We start from the raw sequence: 22,695 nt of genomic DNA, 5'->3' as shown, positions 1-22,695 counted from the left end.
CCCAGTAAGGAGTTAATAATATGGAGAAAAGATGATTCAGTATCCATTTTAATCTTTGCCTACACCTTAAAGTAAAGAAATGTTCCTAATTTGTGGTTATTTGCAGCACAGTAAATCAAGCAAATGCCATGAGGTGCCAATAAAAATTTTTAAAAATCAGCCTTAAATAGCTAAACTCTCAACAGCAGCTCATAAAGTGACGCTTGGCAGTTGTTAGGTAGTTATGGTTAAATTGACAGTCCTTTGGGGAGTTAAGATATCCAAAAGCAGAGGTAGTTAAGACTATAGTGATAAATGGTTGGGCTTGTTGGTTAAAGAGATTTTATAGCACACATTTAAGCTTAACTGCCTGTGAGAAAGTGAACAGGAAGTAGAGGTTATCACTTCCTCATAGCCACTCCATTCATATTGACCTCAGGGGGTCTTGTGTACTAGGCAAGGCAAGGCTGAGGCTATTTAAAGGAAGAAGTCATTTGCAGGTAGCATGATACTGTCAGGCAGAAAGCGAGAGTGGGGTGTGGGTAGTGTTGGAGAGTGCTACAAATCTAGCGAAGGTACAAAAAAACTTTACCAAAAAAGTAAAACGGAAATATCAGAACAGGAATTTTTAAGACTACAATAAAGAAAAATAATGAGAATGCAATTTCCCCTGAGACTTCTGGTAGAAGACGACAGTGCAAAGTTATGTTTATTTGACTCCTCTACCAGGGCTCCCACAAGTACCAACAAGAAGAGCAGAGGGCAAAGTTTCACCTTTGATGAAACGTGGCTTGGACCCAGCCACAGAAGATGAAGACTACGTGTTGTGTGCAGTGACACTTGGACCACCCTGACGGGTAATGTAAGAGTTGATGCATGCTTCTCTACGTCTCAAGCGGGCTGTAGATGGCTCTAAAAGTAAGTGAAACAAATTGCTAAAGTAGCCAATGAATAATCCCTTACTTAGGAAGACAAGGGCTTGAGTCTTAAGCAGGCCACAGGAAAAGGGGTAAATCCCAAGGGGCATTTAGTTTCCTAACTGCAAGACTTACTTTCTCCTCTCAAGAAATGGACTAGAAGCGCGAGACAGGCCTGTAAAAAGAGAGAAAACAATGAGCCAGTTTGCAATTGCTGACCTGGGTCATTTGAACAAAGAAGTAATCTGCGAGTAATATTTCACTATGAGCGTCTTCAATTCCTGCCCCTCCCGGGGAGAGGAGTTATGCCCTCTCTACAGACATGGAGCAGATTTGGTAAAAACAGGAGGAGGGGGTTGCTCTGAACACATACGTGGACTTCAGCTGCCAGGGACCCTGTGTCTGCCCCGTCCCAACAGCCCTTCCTGAACAACGAGTAAATCAAAACAGAGAACTCAGGAAGGGGGCATTAGTGTGCGAAAGGGCTCACAGTCAGCGCTAGACCCATTTCAGTAACCAGCAAAGAGCAGTAATAAGGATAAAAGACAAAAAGTGGGACCTGAATGTTATTCCCCAAAAGGAAAAAAGCAAATATAACGAAGAGCAAAAAGCAAAGGAAGAACCTGCGTGAAAATAGATTTTCCAGGAAAAGTAGAACATGTGTGACAAATACTACTTGACACACTCAGGGGCTAAAAAGGAAATACGTCCTGAAAAGTAAGTTCAAAAAGATATAAATGAACACGCAGCAGCACTGCTCCCAGGTTAACGACAGCTCAATAAAGCACTTCTTTTATTTTTTGCAGTCTTCGTTTGAGAAAGGTGAGAAATACTGTTTTAAATAAATGAGATCCATACCATTGAAAAAAAAGATATGAATGATATAACTGTCACAGAGGAGAGAATAATAAGGACATGAAAAGTGAGCCTCTGAGAGCAGGAAAGAAAATAGAAGATAATTAAAAAAAAAAAACAGAGATGTGAAGACAACCAAAGGATAATCTGACACTGCTAAAAATAGGTATGAAAGATGGACACGGGGGATTTAACTATAATTCTGCTATACTCTATTAGTATACAAAGTACCTGGAATAGCATAGTACATATATTTGAATAAATGTACGAGGCAAAATGGTAATTTTGAAGAAGAGAACAGAAAAAGGTAACTGAAGAAATAATTCAGGGGGATTCCCTGGCTGTCCAGTGGTTAGGATTCTGCACTTTCACAGCTGAGGGCCCGGGTTCGATCCCTGGTTGGAGAACTAAGATCCCACAAGCCAAGCTGTGTTGCCGTAAATTAATTAATTAATTAATAAAAATAAAGACAACTATGGGGAGTATACGGAATCTTTCTTCCATATTTAAAAAAAAGAAATAATTCAGATATAAGAATTTTTTTCCTGAAATAAATTTGATTTCAGTTTGGAGATTTAAAAGACAGAGAATGTCCTAGAATACTTCAGATATTGAATACATTCTCATTAAGTCACTCAACTTTAGGTGTGAACAATGACTTGTACGGGCATTCAGGCCAAAAAAAACGAAAAAACAAAAAAAGACCTACAAGTAATGTATCAGGGGAAATGAGGCTGGAATCAGAGTTCCCCACGATAATATCCAATTTGTCACTTAGTAGTGGAGAAATAACAAGATTTCCAAGGGCAAGAGTAAGACCCCAGACTTGTATTCTTATCTAGGTTGTCATGAATGTGTAAGGGAACAGAAGACAGTTTCAACCTGAGGGAATACAGCATTCATGAGCTCATTTTTGAATGAAACAAAAAAGACCAGATCCATCCAACCAAAAGATAAATCAAAGCAGAGAAGCCAGGAAGAGGAAGCAGTATATGAAAGGTCTCACAGTCAGCATTCAAGCTATTTCGGTAGCTGTGGGAGTTACGGTTTCAGAGAATAATTTAAGTAGCATAGATACTGACAATGTAAACTTAAGAAAATTGTTTAAATGGCATGTGCGAATGAGAGGAAGTTACTTTATTTTTCATACTCAGGATCCAACAGAGAGTACTTAACGTGTGCAGCTCAAGGAATAGGGATTGGGAAAATGGCAGCCCAAGTGTGCTTCTTGCTGCCGGCTTCAGATGAGCTCCTCACGGAGGCTAAGCTTGAGTTCTCAGTCAGAGGCCGTGGGGTTGAGCAAGGACTTGGCCCTTGGAGGGGAGAGGGGGAAAGGCAGGAGGAGGACAAGGGGAGAGGGAAAGAAAGGAAAGAGGGAGGGAGAGGAAGGGAGGAAGGGGGGTCATTTCTTCGTTTCCTGTGCCCAGAGTAGAACCTGAAGTGTTGGAGAGGAGAACCCCAAGGTGAGCAGCAAGCTCTAGCTCATGGAGAAAGTCTGGCTGGTGAACATACAGAGATCTCCAAGAAGAAGGCAACTAGACGGGGTGAGGTCCTGACCCTCGAAGTGCTGTGAGATTCCTGAGCAACTGGCTGAGTTCTTCCTACTTTTTGCAGAATTATGCAGCCTAGTGAGCAGAAGGGATGCCTCTGGGCGCCTTATGACAGTTTGCCACTGGGCGACCTCCTGATCCCAAGGGCTGAAAATGTCTGCCCCACCCCCTATCATAAGCTTTCCACTGCTTAAGATGGACCTGGGCTTCTAACTGAAGAAAGTCTTGAGCATGCAATGAAAAATTGGCGATTGAGCAGCCAGGTTGAGGAATAATAAAAATAATATCCAGAGCAGGCAGCTTCTACTGAAGCAACTGTTGGATGAGAACTACTACAGATTGAAGATAAACAAACAGATATGCTCAAGGAGATTCAGTTGTAGCATCATACAACATTTTTTTTCCTGAAAGATATTTGCTACATACACTTATATATCTGATAAAGTATTCACATCCTGAATGTGTTAAAGAACACTTGAAAATCGCTAAGAAAAAACAGACATTCCAATTTAAAAATGGGCAAAAAACTTGAACAGGCACTCTGCAATATCCAAATAGTCGATACATATTGAAACACAAATTAAATATTAGTGTTATATAATATTGATATATTTAATGTTATTTTATTTTCATATTAAAAACACAACTTCAAACCACAATGAGATGCCTCTGCAGCTCTACCCTAATGGCTAAAATGCTTAAAACAATTTGCTTCAAAAACTTTGTAGAGCAACTAGGTCTCTGATGTCCTGCTTGTAGAGATGCAGACTGGTGTTGCTACTACAGAAAACTGTTTGATAATATCCACTAAAACTGAACATAACAAGTTCACGCTTACCTAGCAAAAAATATATAGTTACCAAAAGAAATGTACAAGAATGCTTATAGTAGCATTATTTGTCATGGCCCTCAAAATACAAAACAATACAAATGTCTACTATCAGTAGGATATATTAATAATTTGTGGTATATTCACATATTGATGCAATAGTATATAGCAGTAAAAAGAATGAACTGCTGCTATATGCAACAGGATGGATGAATCTCACAAACACAATATTGAGTAAAAGAAGACAGAAACAACTGTGTAATTCTGTGATTCCATTTGTTTAAATTTCAGAAATGGACAAAAGTCAGAAAAATATTTACCTTTAGGGGGGCTTCTGGAATACTTTCTGTTCTTTATCTTGATCTGGGTGCTGGTCATGCAATTATATTCCCTTTGTAAAAGTTTATTGAATTGTACATCTATGGTTTGTAAAGTTTTCTATGCTACAATTTAATTAAAATGCTTAGAAAAAATTCAACATCCATTTATAATAAAATCTTTTAGTAAATCAAGAATGAGAGAATATTGTCTTAAAATATTAAAAAGAATAACTATCTCAACCCAGTATATATTATTATATACAATATTTAAACACTAGAAATGATCTCATTAATGTAAGAAAAAATACACCAGGGGGCTGTCACCGCATCATTAAAAATTATTCTGGAAATGTTAGTCAATGCCAGAAGGTTAAGAAAAATAGAGTACAAATATCGGGGTCAGTAAATTTTCACTGTTTGGAAAAGTATGATTGTATACCTGGAAATCAAAGTGAAACACCTGGAAAACTAATTTGAAATTTTCTAATTAGGGTGGCTAGCTAAAGAAATAATATTTAAAAATCAATAGTTTGCCTACAAACAAATGATAATCAAGATTACATAAAAATGGAAAAATCCCATTTACACTGCAACACAAAAATAAACACCAGTGAATAAATTAATAAGACATATGAAGAAAAATACAGTTGTTGAGAATCAAATGAAAGAAGAGGGACTTCCTTCTGGTTAAGAATGGTTAAGAATCCACCTGCCAATACAGGGGACACAGGTTCAAGCCCTGGTCCAGGAAGATCCCACATGCTGTGGAACAACAAAGCCCGTGTGCCACAAATACTGAACCTGCACTCCAGAGCCCGCAAGCCACAACTACTGAGCCCTCATGCCTAGAGTCCATGCTCCACAACAAGAGAAGCCACCTCAATGAGAAGCCCATGCACCACAATGAAGGGTAGCCCCCTCTCGCCGCAACTAGAGAAAGCCTGCACACAGCAACGAAGACCCAACGCAGCCAAAAATTAATTAATTTTAAAAAAACAAATGAAAGAAGAAAATTGGACAATAAAATTCAATATTGCAAAGTGTAAATTCATCTATATTTTCGTGCGATCAACAAATACCAACACAATTTTTGGGGGGGTGGGGATCTGATAAAATAATTCACCATGTATATCTTTAAAAGTTAAGATGGGGCTTCCCTGGTGGCGCGGTGGTTGAGAGTCCGCCTGCCAATGCAGGGGACACGGGTTCGTGCCCCAGTCTGGGAAGATCCCACATGCCGCGAAGCGGCTGGGCCCATGAGCCATGGCGGCTGAGCCTGCACGTCTGGAGCCTGTGCTCCGCAACGGGAGGGGCCACAACAGTGAGAGGCCCACGTAACGCAAAAAAACAAAACAAAACAAAAACAAACAAAAAAAGTTAAGATGAGGTAAGAGCCAGGAAAATTCTGAGAAAAAAGAATAGTAATGAAGGATTCTATACTCACTACTGTAGTAAAAGACTGAATAAAGAGTTGAGAAGCAAATATTTAGATTAGTGGATTATCTAGTAAATAGTTTTGAGACAACAGCTAGATTTTCTTTTGCAGGACTAGGGGTATTTTGGGGGAGAGCTAGCTATCTAGTTCGCTTATTTATTTATTTAAATTAAGACTTTATCTTTTTAGAGCACTTTTAAGTTCACAGCAAAACTGAGGGGAAGGTACAGAGATTGCCGATATTCTCCCTGCCCCCCACACATGCATAGCCTCCCCTATTTTTAACATCCTCCACCAGACTGGTACATTGGTTACAACTGATGAACCTACAATTGACGAACCTATATCATTATCACCCAAGGTCCATAGATTACATTAGGGTTCACTCTTGGTGTTGTACATTCTATAGGCTTGGACAAATGTGTAGTGATACGTATCCATCACTATGGTATCATGCCCTAAAAAGTCATCTGTGCCCTACCTGTTCATCCTGCCCTATCCCTGAAGCCCTGGGAACCTCTGATCTTTATTCTGTCTCCATAGTTTTGCTTTTCCCTGAGTGTCATACAGTAGGAATCACACAGCGTGCAGCCTTTTCAGGTTGGCTTCTCTCACTTAGACACGCATCTAAGGTTCCTGCAGGTCTTTTCGTAGCTTGATGGCTCATTTGCTTTTAGTGCTGAATCATATTCCATTGTCTGGTTATGCCACAGGTTATTTATCTATTAAATCGCTAAAAGACGTCTTGGTTGCTTCCAAGTTTGGGCAGTTGTGAATAAAGCTGCTGTAAACATCCATGTGCAGGTTTTTGTGTGGACAAGGTTTCAACTCCTTTGGATAAATACCAAGGAGCACGATTACTGGTTCATGTGGTAAGAGTATGTTTAGTTTTTTGTTGTTGTTGTTGTTTTGTTTTGTTTTGTTTTGTTTTGCGGTACGCGGGCCTCTCACTGTTGTGGCCTCTCCCATTGCGGAGCACAGGCTCCAGACACGCAGGCTTAGCAGCCATGGCTCACAGGCCCAGCTGCTCCGCGGCATGTGGGGTCTTCCCGGACCGGGGCACGAACCCGTGTCCCCTGCATGGGCAGGCGGACTCTCAACCACTGCGCCACCAGGGAAGCCCAGAGTATGTTTAGTTTTGCAAGGAACCGCCCAATGCTCTTCCAGAGTGGCTGCACCATTTTGCATTCCCGCCAGCAATGGATGAGATTTCCTGTTGCTCCCCATCCGCACCAGCATTTGGTCGTGTCAGTGTTCTGGTTTTGGCCATTCTGATAGGTGTGTAGTGGCATCTCATTGTGGTTTTAATTTGCATTTCTCTGATAACATATGATGTGAAGCATCTTTTCATATGCTCATTTGCCATCTGTATATCTTCTTTAGTGAGGTGTCTGTTAAGATCTTTGGCCCATTTTAAAATCAGGTTGTTTTCTTATTTTTTTTTTTTTTTTGTGGTACACGGGCCTCTCACTGTTGTGGCCTCTCCCGTTGCGGAGCACAGGCTCCGGACGCGCAGGCTCAGCGGCCGTGGCTCACGGGCCCAGCCGCTCCGCAGCATGTGGGATCTTCCCGGACTGGGGCACAAACCCGTGTCCCCTGCATCGGCAGGCAGACTCTCAACCACTGCACCACCAGGGAAGCCCCCTTGTTTTCTTATTGAATTTAAGAGTTCTCTGTATACTTTGGATAAGAGACCTTTATCACATGTGTTGTTTGCAAATACTTTCTCTCAGTCTGTGGCTTGTCTTCTCATTCTCTTGGTATTGTGTTTCAGAAGTTTTTCATTTTAATGAAGCACAGTTTATCAATTGTTTCTTTCACGTATTGTGCCTTTGTTGATGTATCTAAAAAGTCATCACCATACCCAAGATCATCAAGGTTTTCTCCCGTGTTATCTTCTAGGAGTTCTGTGGTTTTACGTTTTATGTAAATGGATCTGTGATCCATTTTGAATTAATTTTTGTGAATTAGTGAAAGGACTGTGTCTAGATTCTTTTTTTTTTTCCTTTCGCATGTGGATGTCCAGTTATTCTATCACAATTTGTTGAAAAGACTATCTTTCCTCCATTATATTGCCTTTGCTACTTTGTCAAATATCAGTTAGCTGTATTTGTGTGAGTCTATTTCTGGGCTCTCTATTCTGTTGCACTGTTGAATTTGTCTGTTCTTTAATCAGCACCACACTCTGCCCTGATGGAGCTCTACAGCGAGTCATGGAGTCACAGGGAGTTTCAATCTTCCCACTGTGTTCTTCTTCAATATTGTTGGCTATTCTGGCACTTTTGCCTCTACATGTAACCTTTAGAATCAGTTTGTTGATATCCACAGCTTGGTGAGATTTTGCTGGGGATTACATTGACTCTATAGACCAAAGTGGGAAGAACTGACATCTTGACAATATTGAGTCTTTCCAACCATTAACATGGAACAATTTGTTTAGTTCTTCTTTGATCTTTGATTTTGTTCATCAGAGTTTTGTGATTTTCCTCATAGAGATCTTATACATATTTTGTTAGATTTATACATAAGTATTTAATTTTTAGGAGTGCCCAGCTCAGGTTTAATGCCAAAATAAATTGCCAAGACTTAAACATACAAAAATGAACCAAAAGGACCTGCACGGAAGGGGAGATGCAGCACATCCAAAGGGAAGCTTCCAGAGTATGGGAGTGTGGAGTTCCAGAGTTTGGAGGAAGATACTGGAACTCACCAAAAAGATACCCCACATCCAAAGACAAAGGAGAGCCACGATGAGATGGTACGAGGGGCACAATCACAATAAAATCAAATCCCATAAGTGCTGAGTGGGTGACTCACAGACTGGAGAACACTTATACCACAGAAGTCCACCCACTGCAGTGAAGGTTCTGAGCCCCACGTCAGGCTTCCCAACCTGGGGGTCTGGCAATGGGAGGAGGAATTCCCAGAGAATCAGACTTTGAAGGCTAGTGGGATTTGATTGAAGGACTTCAATAGGACTGGGGGAAACAGAGACTCCACTCGTGGAGGGCACACACAAAGTAGTGTGCGCGTCGGGACCCAGGGGGAAGGAGCAGTGACCCCATAGAAGACTGAACCAGACCTACCTTCTAGTGTTGGAGAGTCTCCTGCAGAGGCAGGGGGTGGCTGTGGCTCACCATGGGGACAAGGACACTGGCAGGAGAAGTTCTGGGAAGTACTCCTTGGCGTGAGCCCTCCCAGAGTCCACTGTTGGCCCCACCAAAGAGCCTGTAGGCTCCAGTGCTGGGTCACCTCAGGCCAGAAAACCAACAGGGAGGGAACTCAGCCCCACCCATCAGTAGACAAGCGAATTAAAGTTTTACTGAGCTCTGCCCAGCAGAGCAACACACAGCTCTACTCACCACCAGTCCCTCCCATCAGGAAGCTTGCACAAGCCTCTTAAATAGACTCATCCACCAGAGGGCAGACAGCAGAAGCAAAAAGAACTACAATCCTGCAGCCTGTAGAACGGAAACCACATTCAGAGAAAGATAGGCAAGATGAAAAGGCAGAGGGCTATGTACCAGATAAACGAACAAGATAAAACACCAGAAAAACAACTAAGTGAAGTAGAGATAGGCAACCTTCCAAGAAAAGAATTCAGAATAATGATACTGAAGATGGTCCAGGACCTCGGTTAAAGAAGGGAGGCAGAGATCAAGAAGATACAAGAAATGTTTAACAGGAAAACAAATACCATATGCAAACATATATATATGGAATCTAAAAAAAAAAAAAGGTTCTAATTAACCTAGGGGCAGGAGAAGAATAAAGACACAGACATAGAGAATGGACTTGAGGACACGGGGAGGGGGAAGGGTAAGCTGGGGCGAAGTAAGAGAGTAGCACTGACATATATACACTACCAAATGTAAAATAGATAGCTAGTGGGAAGCAGCCACATAGCACAGGGTACTTTGTGACCACCTAGAGGGGTGGGATATGGAGGGTGGGAGGGAGGCGCAAGAGGGACGGGATATGGGGATATATGTATACGTATAGCTGATTCACTTTGTTATACAGCAGAAACTAACACAACATTATAAAGCAATTATACTCCAATAAAGATGTTTTAAAAAAACTACACTTAAAAGGTCAAAAAAAAAAAGAGAAATGTTTAACAAAGACCTAGAAAAATTACAGAAAAAACAAACAGAAAAATTACAGAACAAACAATACAATAAATAAAATGAAAAATACACTAGAAGGAATAAATAGCAGAGTAACTGAGATAGAACAATGGATAGATGACTGGGAAGACAGAATGGTGGAAATCACTGCCATGGAACAGAATAAAGAAAAAGGAATGAAAAGAAATGAAGACAGCTAAGAGACCTCTGGACAACATTAAAACACACCAACATTCACATTATAGGGGGCCCAGAAGGAGGAGAGAGAAAGGACCCGAAAAAAAAATTGAAGACATTATAGTCGAAAACTTCCCTAACATGGGAAATAGCCATCCAAGTCCAGGAAGTGCAGAGTGCGCCAGGCAGGATAATGCCAAGGAGAAACACATCGAGACACATCAAAATGACAAGAATTAAAGACACAGAAAAATTATTAAAAGCAACAAGGGAAAAACAACAGATAACATATAAAGGAACTCCCATATGGTTAATAGCTGATTTCTCAGCAGAAACTCTACAAGCCAGAAGGGAGTAGCACCATATATTTAAAGTGATGAAAAGGAAGAACCTAAAACCAAGATTACTCTACCCGGCAAGGATCTCATTCAGATTCGACAGAAAAATCAAAAGCTTTACAGACAAGCAAAAGCTAAGAGAATTCAGCACCACCAAACGAGCTCTACAACAAATGCTAAAGGAACTTCTCTAAGTGGGAAACACAAGAGAAGAAAAGGACCTACAAAAAAAACCCCAAAACAATTAAGAAAAAGGTAATAGGAACATACATATTGATAATTACCTTAAACGTGAATGGATTAAACGCTCCAACCAAAAGACGAAGGCTCGCTGAATGGATACAAAAACAAGACCCATATATATGCTGTTTACAAGAGAGCCACTTCAGACCTAGGGACACATACAGACTGAAAGTGAGGGGACGGAAAAAGATATTCCATGCAAATGGAAATCAAAGCTGGAGTAGCAATACTCGTATCAGATAAAATAGACTTTAAAATAATGTTACAAGAGACAAGGAAGGACACTACATAATGACCAAGGGATCAATCCAAGAAGAAGATATAACAATTATAAATATATATGCACTCAACATAGGAGGTTCTCAGTATATAAGGCAAATGCTAACAGCTATAACAGAAAATTAATAAGGAAACACAAGCTTTAAATGACACAATAGACCAGATAGATTTAATTGATATTTATAGGACACTCCATCCAAAAACAGAAGATTACACTTTCTTCTCAAGTGCACATGGAACATTCTCCAGGATAGATCACATCATGGGTCACAAATCAAGCCTCAGTAAAGTTAAGAAAATTTAAATCATATCAAGCATCTTGACCACCATGTTATGAAATTAGAAATCAATTACAGGGGAAAAAAAAACATAAAAAACACAAACACATGGAGGCTAAACAATGCGGTACTAAATAACCAAGAGATCATTGATGAAATCAAAGAGGAAATCAAAAAATACCTAGAGACAAATGACAATGAAAACACGATGATCCAAAACCTATGGGATGCAGCCAAAGCAGTTCCATGAGGGAAGTTTATAGCAATGCAACCCTACCTCAAGAAACAAGAAAAATCTGAAACAAACAATCAAAACTTACACCTAAAGGGACTAGAGAAAGAAGAACAAACAAACCCCAAACTTAGTAGAAGGGAAAAAGTCATAAAGATCAGAGAAGAAATAAATGAAATAGAAACAAAGAAAACAATACCAAAGATCAATGAATTTAAAACTGGTTCTTTGAGAAGATAAACAAAATTGATAAACCTTTAGCCAGACTCATTAAGAAAGAGGGAGAGTAATGAAATCAATAAAATTAGAAATGAAAAAGGAGAAGTTACAATGGACACCGCAGAAATACAAAGCATCCTAAGAGACTACTACAAGAAACTCTATGCCAATAAAATGGACAACCTGGAAGAAACAGACAAATTCTTAGAAAGGCATAAGCTTCCAAGACTAAACCAGGAAGAAATAGAAACTATAAACAGACCAATCACAAGTAATGAAATTGAAACTGTGATGAAAAATCTTCCAACAAACAAAAGTCCAGGACCAGACAGCTTCACAGATGAATTCTATCAAACATTTAGAGAAAAGCTAACACCTATTCTTCTCAAACTCTTCCCAAAAAAATGCAGAGGGAGGAACAATCCCAAGCTTATTCTATGAGGCCACAATCACCCTGATACCAAAATCAGACAAAGATACTACAAAAAAAGGAAAATTAAAGACCAATATCACCGATGAATATAGATGCAAAATCCTCAACAGAATACTAGCAAACAGAATCCGACAACACATTAAAAGGATCATACACCATGATCAAGTGGGATTTATCCCAGGGATGCAAGGATTCTTCAATATATGCAAATCAATCAATGTGATACACCATATTTAACAAACTGAAGAATAGAAACCATATGATCATCTCAATAGATGCAGAAAAAGCTTTTGACAAAATTCAACACCCACTTATGGTAAAAACTCTCCAGAAAGTGGGCATAGACAGAACCTACCTCAACATAATAAAGGCCATATGACAAACCCACAGCCAACATCGTTCTCAATGGTGAAAAACTGAAAGCATTTCCTCTAAGATCAGGGACAAGACAAGGATTTCTACTCTTGCCATTCTTATTCAACATAGTTTTGGAATTCCTAGCCACGGCAATCAGATAAAAAAAATAATAATAAAAGGAATACAAATTGGAAAAGAAGAAGTAAAACTGTGACTGTTTGCAGATGACATCATACTATACATAGAGAATCCTAAAGAAGCCACCAGAAAACTACTAGAGCTAATCGATGAATTTGGTAAAGTTTCAGGATACAAAATTATTGCACAGAAATCTCTTGCATTCCTATACACTAATGATGAAAGATCGGAATGAGAAATTAAGGAAACAATCCCATTCTCCACTGCAACAAAAAGAATAAAATACCTAGGACTAAACCTACCTAAGTAGTAAAAGACCTGTACTCAGAAAACTATAAGACACTGATGAAAGAAATCAAAGATGACACAAACAGATGGAGAGATATACCTTGTTCTTGGATTGGAAGAATCAATATTGTGAAAATGACTATACTACACAAAGCAATCTACAGTTTCAATGCAATCCCTATCAAATTACCAATGGCATTTTTTACAGAACTAGAACAAAAAATCTTAAAATTTGTATGGAGACACAAAAGACCCTGAATAGCCAAAGCAGTCTTGAGGGAAAGAAAACAGAGCTGGAGGAATCAGACTCCAAGACTTCAGACTATACTATGAAGCTATAGTAATCAAGACAATATGGTACTGGCACAAAAACATAAATACAGATCAATGGAACAGGCAGAAAGCCCAGAGATAAACCCATGCACCTATGGTCAGTTAACCTATGACAAAGGAGGTGAGGATACACAATGGAGAAAAGACAGTCTCTTCAATAAGTGGTGCTGGGAAAACTGGGCAGCTACATGTCAAAGAATGAAATTAGAATACTCCCTAATACCATACACAAACATAAACTCAAAATGGATTAAAGACCTAAATGTAAGGCAGGACACTGTAGAACTCTTACAGGAAAACATAGGAAGAACACTCTTTGACATAAATCACAGCAAGATCTTTTTTGACTCACCTCCTAGAGAAATGGAAATAAAAACAAAATAAACAAATGGGACTACTTAATAACAAAGAGATCACTGAAGAAATCAAAGAGGAAATCAAAAACTACCTAGAAACAAATGACAATGAAAACACGACGACCCAAAACCTATGGGATGTAGCAAAAGCAGTTCTAAGAGGGAAGTTTATAGCAATACAATCCTACCTCAAGAAACAAGAAAAATCTCAAATAAACAACCTAACCTTGCACCTAAAGCAATTAGAGAAAGAAGAAAAACAACAACAAAAAAACACCCCAATGTTAGCAGAAGGAAAGAAATCATAAAGATTAGATCAGAAATAAATGAAAAAGAAATGAAAGAAATGATGACAAAGATCAATAAAACTAAAACCTGGTTCTTTGAGAAAAACAAAATTGACACACCATTAGCCAGACTCATAAAGAATAAAAGGGAGAGGACTCAAATCAATAGAATTAGAAATGAAACAGGAAAGGTAACAACTGACACTGCAGAAATACAAAGGATCATGAGAGATTATTACAAGCAACTATAGCCAATAAAATAGACAACCTGGAAGAAATGGACAAATTCTTAGAAAAGCACAACCTTCCGAGACTTAACCAGAAAGAAATAGAAAATATAAACAGACCAGTCACAAGCACTGAAATTGAGACTGTGATTAAAAATCTTCCAACAAACAAAAGCCCAGGACCAGATGGCTTCACAGGCGATTCTATCAAACATTTAGATAAGAGCTAACCTTCTCAAACTCTTCCAAAATATAGCAGAGGGAGGAATACTCCCAAACTCATTCTATGAGGCCACCATCACCCTGATACCAAAACCAGACAAAGATGTCACAAAGAAAGAAAACTACAAGCCAATATCACTGATGAACATAGATGCAAAAATCCTCAACAAAATACTAGCAAACAGAATCCAACAGCACATTAAAAGAATCATACACCATGATCAAGTGGGGTTTATCCCAGAGGAATGCAAGGATTCTTCAATATATGTAAATCAATCAATGTGATAAACCATATTAACAAACTGAAGGAGAAAAACCATATGATCTTCTCAATAGATTCAGAAAAAGCTTTTGACAAAATTCAACACCCATTTATGATAAAAACCCTCCAGAAAGTAGGCACAGAGGGAACTTACCTCAACATAATAAAGGCCATATATGACAAACACACCACCAACATTGTTCTCAGTGGTGAAAAACTGAAACCATTTCCACTAAGATCAGAACAAGTCAAGGTTGTCCACTTGCACCACTGTTATTAAAATAGTTTTGGAAGTTTTAGCCACAGCAATCAGAGAAGAAAGAGAAATAAAAGGAATCCAAATCAGAAAAGAATAAGTAAAGATGTCACTGTTTGCAGATGACATGATACTATACATAGAGAATTCCAAAGGTGCTACCAGAAGACTACTAGAGCTAATCAATGAATTTGGTAAAGTAGCAAGATACAAAATTAATGCACAGAAATCTTTTGCATTCCTATACATTAATAATGAAAAATCTGAAAGAGAAATTAAGGAAACACTCCCATTTACCATTGCAACAAAAAGAATAAAATACCTAGGAATAAACTTACCTAAGGAGACAAAAGACCTGTATGCAGAAAACTATAAGACACTGATGAAAGAAATTAAAGATGATACAAACAGATGGAGAGATATACCATGTTCTCGGATTGGAAGAATAAACATTGTGAAAATGACTATACTACCTGAAGCAATCTACAGATTCAATGCAATCCCTATCAAACTACCAAGGGCATTTTTCACAGAACTACAAAAAAAAAAATTTCACAATTTGTATGGAGACACAAAAGACACCAAATAGCCAAAGCAATCTTGAGAAAGAAAAACGGAGCTGGAAGAATCAGGCTCCCAGACTTCAGACTATACTACAAAGCTACAGTAATCAAGACAATATAGTACGGGCACAAAAACAGAAATATAGATCAATGGAACAGGATAGAAAGCCCAGAGATAAACCCATGCCCATATGGTCCCCTTATTTTTGATAAAGTAGGCAAGAATATACAATGGAGAAAAGACAGCTTCAATAAGTGGTGCTGGGAAAACTGGGCAGCTACATGTAAAAGAATGAAATTAGAACACTCCCTAACACCATACACAAAAACAAACTCAAAATGGATTAAAGACCTAAATGTAAGGCCAGACACTATCAAACTCTTAGAGGAAAACATAGGCAGAACACTCTATGACATAAATCACAGCAAGATCTTTCTTGACCCATCTCCTAGAGTAATGGAGATAAAAACAAAAATAAATAAATGGGACCTAATGAAACTTCAAAGCTTTTGCACAGCAAAGGAAACCATAAACAAGATGAAAAGACAACCCTCAGAATGGGAGAAAATATTTGCAAATGAAGCAACTGACAAAGGATTAATCTCCAAAATTTACAAGCAGCTCATGCAACTCAATATCAAAAAAACAAACAACCCACTCCACAAATAGGCAGAAGACCTAAATAGACATTTCTCCAAAGAAGATATACAGACCGCCAACAAACACATGAAAGGATGCTCAACATCACTAATCATTAGAGAAATGCAAATCAGAACTACAATAAGGTATCACCTCACACCAGTCAGAATGGCCATCATCAAAATATCTACAACTAATAAATGCTGGAGAGGGTGTGGAGAAAAGGGAACTCTCCTACACTGTTGGTGGGAATGTAAATTGATACAGCCACTATGGAGAACAGTATGGAGGCTCCTCAAAAAACTACAAATAGAACTATCATACAACCCAGCAATCCCACTACTGGGCATATACCCTGAGAAAACCATAATTCAAAAAGAGTCATGTACCACAATGTTCATTGCAGCTCTATTTACAATAGCCAGGTCATGGAAGGAATGTAAATGCTCATCGACAGACAAATGGTTAAAGAAGATGTGGCACATATATACAATGCAGTATTACTCAGCCATAGAAAAGAATGAAATTCAGTCATTTGTAGAGATGTGGATGGACCTAGAGACTGTCCTACAGAGTGAATTAAGTCAGAAAGAGAAAAGCAAATATCGTATATTAACGAATATATGTGGAACCTAGAAAAATGGTACAGGTGAACCGGTTTGCAGGGCAGAAATAGAGACACAGATGTAGAGAACAAATGTATGGAGACCGGTAGGGGAAAGCGGGGTGGGTGGTGGTGGTGGTGGGATGAATTGGGAGGTTGGGATTGACATGTATACACTAATATGTATAAACTAGATAACTAATAAAAAAAAAAGTGAACCAAAAATCTAATAGAAAATTGGGTGAATCTTTTTACAATCTAGGCACTAACTATGTACCAGGTACTATTGTTGTAAGTGCTCTTGTATATAATAACTAATTTAATCTCACAGCACTAGGAAGTAAGTATTATTATGATTCATATTAAAGATGAGGAAACTGAGATTAAGTGTCTTGTCTAAGATTGTAGGGCTAGTAAGCAGAAGAGATAGAATTTGAACCTCAGCATTCTGGCTCTAGAGCTACACTGCTTCTGTGATGACCAAATACATGTAGTACCTCTTATACACCCTGTGTATATGCACATGTGATGTTTAAGTTCTGAATTTTAAAAATATTATAAGGGAAGTAAAAAATATACTAAAAACTGGGAAAATATTTGCAACCTGTATTATAGACAAGGTACTTTAGATTTAGAAGTTTTAGATTTGCAAAGAGCTCATACAAATCACTCACAAATGGAAGAAAGGAAGGAAGGAAGGGAGGGAGGAAGGAAGGAAGGGAGGGAGGAAGGAAGGAAGGAAGGAAGGAAGGAAAGGAGGGAGGGAGGGAAACCAGACAGACAGATATAAACAGGCAGTTCACTGAATAGAAATACCAAAGGCCAATAAGCTTATGCACAATATCACTCATCTTTAAAAAGTAAAATTTAAAACAGCGCTGAGATATCAGTTTTTACTTACCACATTATCAAGTATTGAAAAGTTTAGTAATATTCAGTGTTTTTACCAATTGGAAGAAAACAGACACTCAAATCCTACTGTTAGAAGTGTAAAATGGTAAAACTTTAAAATGGTAATTTGTCAACATCCATCAAAATGTTTAACGTACCTATCATTCGACACATTACTTCCACAGACATATAAGTGGCTGAAGACATATACACACAAGGTTCACTGCAACAGTATTTATAACAGTGCTACTGAAACACGGTCTGCACAGCAGTGATAATCTACAGATGGCTTGTTATTAGTCTGCTGGGAGATCAGGGGCCAGAATGTAATTCAACTACACTTCTAAGAGCACTGAGTTCAGGTGACAATCTTTTCTCATAGAAAGAATTTCTTGATTGAGAAAACAGTATATTGATTTGTATTTTGACGAAAGCTCCTTATCTCGATGTGAAACAGCACTTTTAATAGAACTAGTTTGTAATAACTAAAAATTGGAAATAACTCTTAAGTCCATAGGGGTATTTGTTGGATACATTTAATAACCTGAAACCAAAATCCTATGCATTCATTTAAAATAAGGAAAGCTACATATAGCATATATGTATATATACTGCATATGTATACACACATAGGATGGAGTGTAAAAAATGTTGCAAAGCAGTAGGAATATAGTACCAAGTACAAGATGAAAAAGCACAAGGTTGTATGTACATAGAGTTTCTGGAAGCATACACAAGACGTTGTGAACCATGGTTATCTTTGGGATGTGGGATTGGGATCGTGGAGGGATAGGGCATATGGGGTTTTTTATCTGTGTCCCTCTACACGGCTTCAGTGTTTCTACAACTAGCACAAGCTACATTTATAATGTTTTAAAACATGAATTAAAAATTTTTGTTTAGAAGTCATGAATCAGGCTCACTGCAGATCAAGTTTCCAGAAACTGGAAATTTGGGCTGAGATTTGTTTCAGAAGACTTACTGAGACAATCTTTACATGGGATGAATTTCCATGGAGTCATTTGTGTAAAGATGTAACAACACATCAGCTTGTTTTTCCAAACTCAGAAATCTGTTTTTCTCACCTTAAAAAAAAGTTTATTATGGCCAATGCACACACCTCCCAAACCAAATTTTTAGTTCATCTCTAGGATGGGTCTCAAAGCTAGGAAGCGGTGAAGTCAGGACTCTATCCCTGAAGTGTGACAGTCAATGACCTAATTCTGATCATAACTGTTATAAAGAAGCACAGGACCAAAAGACTCTGTTCTCAAGAAGGCCCAAAGATGGTGGCACATAACAAGTCTTTTCAAAATCTAGGGGTCCTATGTGCTTCACGGAAACCACAATTTATTCTGCCAAAAATTATGGGATATTAGGCCTTTCAGAGTCATCTGGAACTCATTAATAATCATTAACATTTGTACAGTACCCTGCAGTTGGCAAAGCACTTTTCTATCCACTGTCTTACTTCATCCTCATAACAGACCTTTGGAGTAGGTAAATTTCATAGATCAAATTTTATAGATGCAAACACTGGGTACAGGAGGCTTATGCTTATTCCCCAGAGTCACTCAGAAGTGAAGAGGCCTAGCCAAGTTGCGCGGGCCCAAGTTCTACCACCACCCCACACTGCCTTCCAAGGCGTGGTCGACCTAAGCGGCCCCAGACGGAAGAGTCCGCGCAGCTTGCTCTTATTTTCTGTGTTTATTTGCATGATGTTATGCCTTTGCGCTGGATGAGTTTAAAAGCAGACCACGGCTGTTGCCACTGTTTGCTAAACATTGCTACTTGGAGCAGGCAGAGTACAGACAGCAGCCTGAGTTCTTAGTCATCTTGAACAGGATCAAGCAGGACAAAAAGAGGGGAAAGCAATTCTTGCTGTTCGGAATGAAGGCGTCGCACATGCTGCGTTTTCTATGGGGATGTCTGTTCTTCCCTACCTTTGTTCCACTTGAAGCTTTTCTCCAGGAGTTTCAAACTAATGACAATGAAATGATCTTTCTTGAAGTTCTAATTCTGATACCAACTTTTACCATTTCACTGCAATCTTTCACATCAGACAGCTTTCCTTTCTCAAGGCTCTTTATTAAACTACCCACATCTCATATTCCATTTATATTTCTACTTTCTTGCACATAAACCCTATATAAGGGAATTAAAATTATGTGATAATACCTCCCATTTATCGGGCACCTATTAAATGCCAAGCACTGTGGTAGGCACTTTATATATTGTATATTATCTCTGAACCCTGCAGCAAAGTCTACAGGGTATAACTCATTACTTTGCCTTTGCAGATGAAGAAACTGAAGCTGAGAGTGGCTGAGTCTGGACACTATAGTAGTGAGTGGCGGAGCTGGGATGCAAACGTACACCTGTTTAGCCTCAAAGCCAAGGTTCTCTCCAGTGCACAGCACCCAGTAATAATGCGTATTGTATTAGCTACTGGAAGAAGGTTTTTAATGAAAATGTTCATTCTGAAGTTATGTATTTGAACAGTTAGCATCATACTTTTCCTCGGCTCTTAAAGGGTGGGTTGGTGGTCTAAGGTAATGAAATGCAACCCTAATACAAATGCAGTGCCCCGATATCATATCCCTGACCAGCCTCAGGAGAATTATGGCATATAATGGACCCTTGTGTTCTACTGCCCTCTCCACCTGGTCAGCTCTCAAAGGAAAACAAAATTCATATGATCATTGAGGTCTAGAAATTAACTTTTATTTTAAATCTGTCAAGAACTCCTGGCAGTTATTAAATTTATTAAAATGATTACATATGGCAAAACAAAGAATAGAGGTAATTCTATTTCTCTACAACATAAATTATGAGTTAGAGTCTCAGCAGCTGACTCAGCATTGTTGAAGATGCTTTTAAAGGATCGGGGGGACTTTGATTTCCAGAAAATGTGAAAGCAGCAAAAGAAAAAATAAAGTAAAAGTAATTGCAATTGGAGCTATTATGCCAGGATGTGCTAATTATCAAATCGCCTTGATGTATTTATAGGCCAGACTCTAAGCTTTGGTATTTAAAGAAAATCATGTGAAGAGCTGTCCTATACTGGCTTGTCATCCATGGTTTATAACACAGAACACATCTGTTGATTCTTTTGGAAAAGATGGTAAAAATGAATTATGACTAATTCCAATTAAAAAAAAAAACAACCAGCATCCATTCACCTAACTGAAATATGTAAAAACAAAAACAATTTTATTAAAATATTTAGTACCAGAATAACTTATAATAGTATGAAAAAGAGTGAAATACTTGTCCTTAGTTTTCACTGACAGGATCACATTTTCGAAAAACTGTTTTATAAAGATCCCAAAGCTTTATCATGGATCTGTAACTACTTAAGGATCTTGAAACCAGAAGGACTCATACTTCATCTGATCATACAGTCATAACTTACATATCTTGCTCTGCACTTACTCTTACTGCAAACAGCAATTTGGAAAACGAAGTAAAAATATATATATGTACAAAATATCTTAATATCAAATTATTTTCATTACACTAAATAAACCCAATCCCCAAATGTTATGTTACATGAAAAAGTGTCCTACAATGTATATCAAGACTGATACTGTCCATATATCAACTAGAGCAGCCTCTGGTTTTAAAAGCATTTTGCAAAATAAAGGAAAATGTCACCACGTGGCTGCACTGTTGGCTGTCATTCACACTCACAAAAACGCTTTCCAGTTTCAAAAAAAATTTATAAAATAGGTTACATACTCAGAAAAAACATCCCACCATAAAAGAGACAAATCCTTTTTACTTCTCTGAGCACAAATATTCTGTTATATTTGGCATCCCTACTGTTTATTCAAATTTCAAGCCTCCCCAAGCTGATTAGAATATTAACGTTTGATTGAAAAAGATCTTTCTTGATAATTATTATTCTCACTCCGTGATAGTCTAATTTAGAAACAAAATGTTCTTTCTTTTAATACATGATTTCACCTTAATGTCCTATTTGGCAAAAGTCAGAGACTGTTCAATGTTTTGTTTCCCATATGTTTTAAATTTAAAAATCAATTTTGTGTGTATATATATGTATATTCACATCGAGATACATTTCTTTTATTACCTTGTTCTCAATGCAATATAAGTTGTCCATCAGCAACTGTAATTTGAAATGGACCAAATAAGAGGTTTTTAGCTATTCCATATGAAAAACAGTTTCCATTACAAAAAACACTGAACTCTAATGCAAACAGGATTATGTTTTTAAACCTAAACTATAGTTTTAGTTTTATACGGGAACATTTCGAGTTATTTACATAATAAACTTTTTGAAAACTTCAGCAAAACCTGAGAAAAAGAAAAATCCAAATCGATTCTGAAGAGCATTGTGGTGTTTTCCAGCAGTGCTTAAAAACTTCTTTTCTGATCACGTTCATTGCCATTTTTCTTGAATGTACACATTATGGGATCCCCGAACCTTTTATTTTGGAAGTTTGTAACCAACCAGATATGCAGGCAAGATACGTGCATAAAATTCTCACTGTCCCTCTGCAAAGCACACTGAACAATTTCAAATACTTCAGAATTTTTTTTTTAAAGGAACATTTCATTTGGGCTGAACAGATTTCCAAGTTTTAACATGTGAATTAGTGAATACATTTCAAGGGCTTTCAGCAATTATGGTTTGAGTCCTGGCGTGGGTAGGTCCATCTGGAATGGCACTCAGAGTCTCATGAGCATTGTGGTGTTGTCATTTTGAGGCACAGCTGCTCTACTATGCCCACGTTGCAGCTTATTTTCGGGAAAGCAAGGCACTTACTGTAATAGCAATGCAGACATTTTATGCATACTTGGAGTAACATAAAATAAGTTAATATTTTTGATTAAAGTGAGGTCTTATAATTTATACGTCTTTTATAGAAGCAACTAAATGATATATTTAGGACGATTAAAAATAGGAAGAGGCTTGAAAAGGAGTCATTTTCACTGCTGCTCCAGCCCCTAGGATGAGGGTTTATGAAAAAACACTGATGCGAAGAACAGCCATCGATCTGAAAAGTGACAAACTCTTAAAACTGCTGAAC

At 38.2% G+C, this 22,695-nt stretch overlaps 1 protein-coding gene across 1 annotated transcript in view; it reads right to left on the bottom strand.

The window, feature by feature from the left end:
* MKX (mohawk homeobox) overlaps nt 1-22,695 on the bottom strand; it is an 86,251-nt gene that overhangs the window by 4,689 nt on the left and 58,867 nt on the right. The window contains exon 7 of the mRNA XM_007470920.1: nt 1,032-1,071. Within this exon, the coding sequence (XP_007470982.1) occupies nt 1,032-1,071 (40 nt within the window). The remainder of the gene's footprint in view (nt 1-1,031; nt 1,072-22,695) is intronic.

This window comes from Lipotes vexillifer, unplaced genomic scaffold (assembly GCF_000442215.2).
Source record: "Lipotes vexillifer unplaced genomic scaffold, Lipotes_vexillifer_v1.1 scaffold439, whole genome shotgun sequence".
NCBI classification, from domain to species: domain Eukaryota; kingdom Metazoa; phylum Chordata; class Mammalia; order Artiodactyla; family Lipotidae; genus Lipotes; species Lipotes vexillifer.
This window is presented reverse-complemented; position numbering and strand designations above follow the sequence as displayed.